Genomic DNA, 7,941 nt, shown 5'->3' on the forward strand with positions numbered 1-7,941 from the left:
TGGCTGCAAAATACATTCCACACATTTGAATGCTCCAACGGGCGCTAGGAGCGGTTGGAAATGCATTTCCATCTATTAGACGCTGAAGGAATAGATATGACTGCTGCAGGAATTCTGCTGTGTGCACATTGCAGCAGAATCCCATTAAAATCAATGGAATTTTTTCGAGGAATTCCGCACGGACATTATGCCGTGTGAACATGGTCTAAGGCACCATACAGAGTACTGGTGATGCTTAGCTTTAGTATAAAATCTACAAGATTCCAAGTAAGAGTTATCAGCGACACTCACCAGTCCTGAAAACTTCTTCCCTTATTGTGAATCCATAAAACACACCAGTCTGAGAAGATGTGCTCCTTCCCATGGCCTACAGCTGTTTTGAGTGACAAACATATTCTCATGGTCTCAAGGGGAAAGGGTACTATCGTCTGTAAAATGTACAGTACATGTAATACAAAGATACTACTTACATAAGTAAAACTTTCACATATATGATACACTATGCACTGCAACCAGAGATCCTGTTGTATAAAAATACAATTTCCATTCCAGTCACTTAACCCTAGCACACTTGTTGCATCACACTCAATTCCAATTGTAATAATTTCCTATGCATGTGCTTTTCCTAGTTTAATGGCATTCACAGTACCAGCAAATTTAAAACAACAAATGTCATACTTTTGAACCTCCCACATGTGTTGCCTAAGATATGGGCAACCTTTTTCCTGTATTAATATGAACTATATGTTCTTTGTTGTGTACGCTCAAACTACATATTGATTTGCCAATATAGAACAATCCACTTGAGCAAAACAAAATGTACACTACATGGTCAGACAGGAAATACAATCCTGTACCTATATTCAGGAAGGATACCTTAATCAATTGATGTATCAATTTGTCAGAGATAAATGATTTTTGTCTGACAGCAACCAATTACAGTTCAGCTTTTTTTTTTTTTCTCAACGAGCTGTGTTTAGTCGCTATTTGTCAGATACATTTTTGTCTGTGACAGATTGAAATATCTAGGCCATAGTCTACATCTCCCACATCTCCCCTTGTGGAACAACACGATGGAGTCAGGTGAATTGGTACCTACTGTGTGTCTAAAATCGTCCCTGTACTAATATATCTCTCTGGTTTCTGCTACGCCTAAAAAAATACGGTGTATCACCCTTTTTATGTTACAGTATATGTGATTTTATTTCCTATGGAGTGTACATTTTGTTCTGTTAATGAACATTGTTTTAAATTGGCAAAACAATATGTAGTTTGTGTGTATGCTTTAAGGAACCTATTCATGAGTGACCTTAGTGGTTTTACACAGGACCTGCCATGGCAGCCACAGAGGTCTATCAAAGGCCTCGCTATTGATCGTGGCATCTAAACTGTTAAATGACCAGCATTGCATTGATCTCCGATGTTTGTCATTGTGAGCTGGTGTCAGCTGCATATAGCAGTCGGCATCTGCTGGTTATCAAGAGCGGGCTCCCTCACATGACCTATGATGTAACTGTACATCTTGGGTTGGGACGGGGTTAAGCACTCGAAGTCTCTATTTTAAATAACAGTTATAGGCTAGTCTATAGAGTATGGCCACATGCTGTGGAAAGGCTTATGTTTTTCTGCAGCAGAAAAGGCACAGCATTTCTACAGTGGCTAAGCCACATCAAATTGTGTGGCTACAAACGTGTAGAAAGGGTTAAGTATATGTAGTGACTGGCACCATATTTGCAGTGTTTGCAAATTTATTGCAGATTTCACTAAAGTCAATGGAGAAAATCTGCAATAAATTTTATCCACTTTTCTGCCAGATTTTTTCCATGAAAACTCTTTGACGAAAATCCACAGCAGATATATACTCCCTTTTTAAAGGGGTTGTCCGGTAAGTAGAAAAGGTATTCCCTGTTCTGCTCCACTTTTGCCCTTGCCATGTCTGAGAGGTATACCTTCCGAGATGAGAGGGGGGCGAGTAGCAAGTCGTGATCATTATATGCGGATGATGACCAATAGCTGAAAAATGTCTCCATGGCATTGTGTAGCTAGTGGACTTGTGGTCTTGTACACATGCAATGATTGCAAATTATTACCCACCTCCTCTTGTCTTGAAAGGTATCTTCCAAGACATGCCAAGGGAGGGGCCAAGCAGCAGAACAGGTAATATTTTTGTGTGAAAATCCCTTTAACTCTCTAGAACTGTTGTATTAGTCCACAAATGAAAATTACTGGTACAACTATTTGACTTAATTTTTGCATTAAATTTACTCACAGATCACCCTGGATTGGAAACCCCATCTCATATTGAAAAGCTCCAAGAAAAAGCCTATATGGAATTCCAAGATTATGTCACAAAAACATACCCAGATGATACTTACAGGTGAGCGGTTTTAACACGTACAGCATTTGTATGTATGTAGGTTATCATTTGTCTTTGGACACAATATAATATAAACACAAAAGAAGAGTGCATATTAAGGCATAACGTTTAATAATATATTAAAAATTCCACAACTCATAAGTGAAATAGTGACCCAAATATTTCAAAATGAAGTAAAGAATCTATGGAATAAAGGTTTATGTGATCTTATCTACCATAGATCAATATTGGATTACAGTAGGACAGGGACCAGTTAAGGTCTGAAAAATGTGGGAGCCAGACAGATAGGATAATGCTAGCTCACCCTGATCTTGTCCTGCTATACCCTTTTTGTCAAGTATTGCTCGCCCTTAGAAGGGTGGCCCCACGCTGGAACTTCTCCCTATTAGCATAGAAGCTGTATTAATCTAACATATTATGCACAACATGCTCCCACAGGATCATACACTATATAAATGACCTCTGGTTACAAGTATAAATCAAGCACCAGACATGACTAATGATGATAAATATATTGTCACTTCAGGAACTTCAGTAGGGAGGTTAGTTTTCTTTTTTTTTTTCTTAGTAAGTAATAGGGAGCGGTTCTGGCATGGGGCCACTTTCCAAATAGGGTATAACAGGGCAAGATCAGAGGAGCTACCCTTATCCCATCCTTTTGTCCTCCATATTTACCAGACCCCAACTGGTCCCTGTCCTACAGTAATCCGATATTAACCACTTAAGGACATAGGATGTTCTCTAACGTCCTCACTACCTGGGCTTTAATACCCAAGGATGTTAGAGAACATCCTGTTGTATTTCCGGTCTCTGCCGCTCGCCGGGCAGAGATCGGAACTGGATGCCTGCTGAAATCCTTCAGCAGGCATCCAGGGCAAACGCTGAGGGGGGCCATGTAGGCCCCCCATGTCGGCGATCGACGCAAATCGCAAGGGATATCGCCCTTGCGATCTGCGGCGATACCGGGCTGATCGGGTCTCTGGGACCCGATCGCCCGGTAATTTTGCATGATCCCGGCTGTCACAGACAGCCAGGACCATGCTAAAGACTAGGAGCGAGGTGACAAGCCTGCCACCTCCTCCGATCTCCGACCTAACCGACCAATCGCAGGGGGGGGGGGGGGGGGGGGCAGCGGCGACAGGTGAGTGGATCTTCACCCGCGGTCGGGCCCTTTACAGCAATGCACGTCGCCGTAAAGCGACATGCATTGCTGCATTGGGACCCTGTAAACTACAACTCCCAGCATGCCCAGACAGCTCTTGGCGTCTGGGCATGCTGGGAGTTGCAGTTTTGCAACATCTGGAGGTCCACAGTTTTGGGACCACTGTGCCCTTCCAGATGTTGCAAAACTACACATCCTCAGCATGCCCTTACTGTCCAGGCATGCTGGGAGTTGTAGTTCTGGAACATCTGGCCCTTCAGATGTTGCAGAACTACAACTCCCAGCATGCCTGGACAGTTTTGGCATACTGGGAGTTGTAGTTTTGCAACATCTGGAAGGGCACAGATTGGGAACCACTGTATTAGTGGTCTGCAAACTATAGTCCTCCAGATGTTGAAAAACTACAACTCCAAGCATGCTGGGAGTTGTAGTTCGACAACATCTGGTTTCCTAACTCAGTGTTTACCAACCCGTGTGCCTCCAGCTGTTGCAAAACTATAACTACCAGCATGCACTGATAAACTGTGCATGCTGGGAGTTGTAGTTTTGCAACAGCTGGAGGTCCCCCCCCCCTGTGAATGTACAGGGTACATTCACATGGGCAGGGGGCTTACAGTGAGTATCAGGCTGCAAGTTTGCGATGCAGCAAATTTTGCGCGGCAGCTCAAACTCGCAGCCGGAAACTCGCTGTAATCCCCCGCCCGTGTGACTGTACCCTAAAAACACTACACTACACTAACACAAAATAAAATAAAAAGTAAAAAAACACTACATATACACATACCCCTACACAGCCCCCCTCCCCAATAAAAATGAAAAACGTCTGGTACGCCACTGTTTCCAAAATGGAGCCTCCAGCTGTTGCAAAACAACAACTCCCAGTATTGCCTGACAGCCGTTGATTGTCCAAGCATGCTGGGAGTTTTGCAACAGATGGAGGCACCCTGTTTGGGAATCACTGGCGTAGAATACCCCTATGTCCACCCCTATGCAAATCCCTAATTCAGGCCTCAAATGCGCATGGCGCTCTCACTTTGGAGCCCTGTTGTATTTCAGGGCAACAGTTTAGGGTCACATATGGGGTATCGCTGTACTCGGGAGAAATTGGCTAACAAATTTTGGGGGGCTTTTTCTCCTTTTAACCCCTTATGAAAAGGTGAAGTTGGGGTCTACAGCAGCATGTTAGTGTAAAAAAATAAATTTTTTACACTAACACGCTGGTGATGCCCTATACTTTTCATTTTGACAAGAGGTAAAAGGGGAAAAAAGCCCCCCAAAATTTGTAATGCAACTTCTCCCGACTACGGAGATACCCCATAAGTGGGCGCAAAGTACTCTGGGGGCGCACAACAAGGCCCAGAAGGGAGAGTGCACCATGTACATTTGAGGTGATTTGCACAGGGGTGGCTGATTGTTACAGCTGTTTTGACAAACGCAAAAAAAAAAAAACACATGTGACCCCATTTCGGAAACTACACCCCTCACGGAATGTAATGAGGGGTGCAGTGAGAATTTACACCCCACTGGTGTCTGACAGATCTTTGTAACAGTGGGCTGTGCAAATTAAACATTTTGTACAGCCCACTGTTCCAAAGATCTGACAGACACCAGTGGGGGGTAAATGCTCACTGTACCCCTTGTTATGTTCCTCAAGGGGTCTAGTTTCCAAAATGGTATGCCATGTGGGGGTTATTTTGCTGTCCTGGCACCATAGGGGCTTCCTAAATGCAACATGCCCCCCAAAAACCATTTCATAAAAACGTACTCTCCAAAATCCCCTTGTCGCTCCTTCCCTTCTGAGCCCTCTACTGCGCCCGCCGAACACTTTACATAGACATATGAGGTATGTGCTTACTTGAGAGAAATTGGGCTACAAATATGAGTATAAATTTTCTCCTTCTACCCCTTGTAAAAATTAAAAAATTGGGTCTACAAGAACATGCGAGTGTAAAAAATGAAGATTGTGAATTTTCTCCTTCACTTTGCTGCTATTCCTGTGAAACACCTAAAGGGTTAAAACGCTGACTGAATGTCATTTTGAATACTTTGGGGGGTGCAGTTTTTATAATGGGGTCATTTGTGGGGTATTTCTAATATGAAGACCCTGCAAATCCACTTCAAACCTGAACTGGTCCCTGAAAAATAGTGAGTTTGAAAATTTTGTGAAAAATTTGAAAATTGCTGCTGAACTTTGAAGCCCTCTGGTGTCTTCCAAAAGTAAAATCACGTCAATTTTATGATGCAAACATAAAGTGGACTTATTGTATTTGTGAATAAAATTTTTTTTTATTTGGAATATCCATTTTCCTTACAAGCAGAGAGCTTCAAAGTTAGAAAAATGCAAAATTTTCAATTTTTTCATAAAATTTAGGAATTTTTCACTAAGAAACTATGCAAGTATCGACAAAATTTTACCAATAACATAAAGTAGAATATGTCACGAAAAAACAATCTCGGAATCAGAATGATAGGTAAAAGCATTCCAGAGTTATTAATGTTTAAAGTGACAGTGGTCAGATGTTCAAAAAAGGCTCCGGTCCTAAGGTGTAAAATGGCCTGGTCCTTAAGGGGTTAAAGGGGTATTCTAGGCAAAAACTTTTTTATTTATATATCAACTGGCTCCGGAAAGTTAAAAGGATTTGTAAATTACTTCTATTAAAAAATCTTAATCCTTCCAATAGTTATTAGCTTCTGAAGTTTTCTGTCTAACTGCTCAATGATGATGTCACGTCTCGGGAGCTGTGGATGATGAGAGAATATCCCCATAGGAGCTGGACAGCTCGCGGGACGTGAGTCATCAGAAAGCAGTTAGACAGAAAACAGCAACTCAACTTTAGAAGCTATAACTATTGGAAGGATTGATTTTTTAATAGAAGTAATTTACAAATCTGTTTAACTTTCCAGAGCCAGTTAATATATAAAAAAAAGTTTTGGCCTGGAATACCCCTTTAACCTTCATTTCAAAAAGAAGAAAAAAAACCTAAGGAATAATTTTGTCACTTTTTCACTTATGAATTGTGGAATTTTTAATATATTAAAAGATAATGTAATTTTTTTTCTTGGATACTGTAAGATTTATTCTGGGATACAGTACCCAAGTTATTCTCTACTGTGGTATTTTTTCTTAAGACACAACTAAATATTTTTTCTCTTCTTTCTATTCTTAGGCTTTCTCGTCTCTTACTGCGATTGCCAGCCCTGAGACTTATGAGTGCAGCAGTTATGGAGGAACTCTTCTTTGCAGGCCTAATTGGAAATGTTCAAATTGATAGTATTATTCCATACATTTTACGAATGGAAAACACTGACTACAACAGCCAGATTGTTGGAATCACTGTATAGCATATGTACAAACCAGGACTTGAAAAGAATTTTGTTTATTGATTACTTTTTAGAAAGAAGATGCACAAGATATTGAAGTATGTGTAAAACAATCCTTTAAATATCTTACGTATCTTCTGTCTTTTTTTTTGTCAATAGATTAATCGTGCCTTTTGGCACGGTGTATATATTAAATATATATATATATATATATATAGACATGTTTTTATTGTCGTGAAGGCCTGTGGCTACCTAGTCGGATATAATGAAAGCAGCGCTTTTCCCCTCCCCTAGAATATCATGTCATGGTACACTGCAATATAATTTCTTAAAATGAAATCATGTTTTTATTGCGTGCCTTGCCTGGGTGCTTACTGAGCTGTCCCAGCAGGTTTGTGAAAGACATAAATTTATTTTAGACTGTTTGGATATTCTAAATTAGAAGCTTTTTTAACTTAATATTGAAAATCTTGTACATATTCTCTAAGAAGCACAGTACTAACTTAAAAGAAAAACTTTAAATTCAAAAGATTTTTCCTTGTTCCTGCATGGAATAAAAATGCATTTCCTTATTTTATTGTCTTTGTGACATTAGTTGTAAAGCAGGTAAAGACTCGACATGCAATATATTTAAATATCAAATTCATTTATTAATATTGGTAAGCAAACCTCTCAAAGCAGGAGGGTGGGGGTGCTCTCAGAGAGTGATCTGGCTGGCATAGCAGTGCTGCAATGATTGCCATACTTCCCTCTACTTGCCTACATCTCCCAGAAAAGAATATCAACCAGCCAGAGAAGAGGACCACATGAACCATGCATATCAGGCAGGATTGTTTACAGGGAACATATCCACATATCCAGGTAGTGTTGTGGCTTTGGAGTATATGTATGTATGTGTGTATATATATATATATATATATATATATATATATATACACATATTTTTCCTGAAGTACCCCTTTTAAGATTTTAAAATGGAAGTCATTTGATTTAAAAGATAAATAAATAATCTTTTCCCTCGAGTTTCCCCTAAAGGAGAAATTTCTGGATGCTTCTTTCCCCCCAAACACAGAGAGATTTG

At 40.3% G+C, this 7,941-nt stretch overlaps 1 protein-coding gene across 2 annotated transcripts in view; it reads left to right on the forward strand.

The window, feature by feature from the left end:
- Positions 1–7,633, forward strand: part of NR2C1 (nuclear receptor subfamily 2 group C member 1) — a 60,402-nt gene extending 52,769 nt beyond the window's left edge. Inside the window, exons 14-15 of one of the 2 annotated variants that reach the window (XM_056574321.1) lie at positions 2,272–2,377; positions 6,707–7,633. In XM_056574321.1, the coding sequence (XP_056430296.1) occupies positions 2,272–2,377; positions 6,707–6,881 (281 nt within the window). In that variant the 3' untranslated portion in view covers positions 6,882–7,633. The remainder of the gene's footprint in view (positions 1–2,271; positions 2,378–6,706) is intronic. The other variant, XM_056574320.1, reaches the window with a different exon arrangement.
- The last annotated feature ends 308 nt before the right edge of the window (positions 7,634–7,941 follow it).

The sequence above is a fragment of the Hyla sarda genome, chromosome 4, assembly GCF_029499605.1.
Source record: "Hyla sarda isolate aHylSar1 chromosome 4, aHylSar1.hap1, whole genome shotgun sequence".
Classification (NCBI taxonomy): Eukaryota; Metazoa; Chordata; class Amphibia; order Anura; family Hylidae; genus Hyla; species Hyla sarda.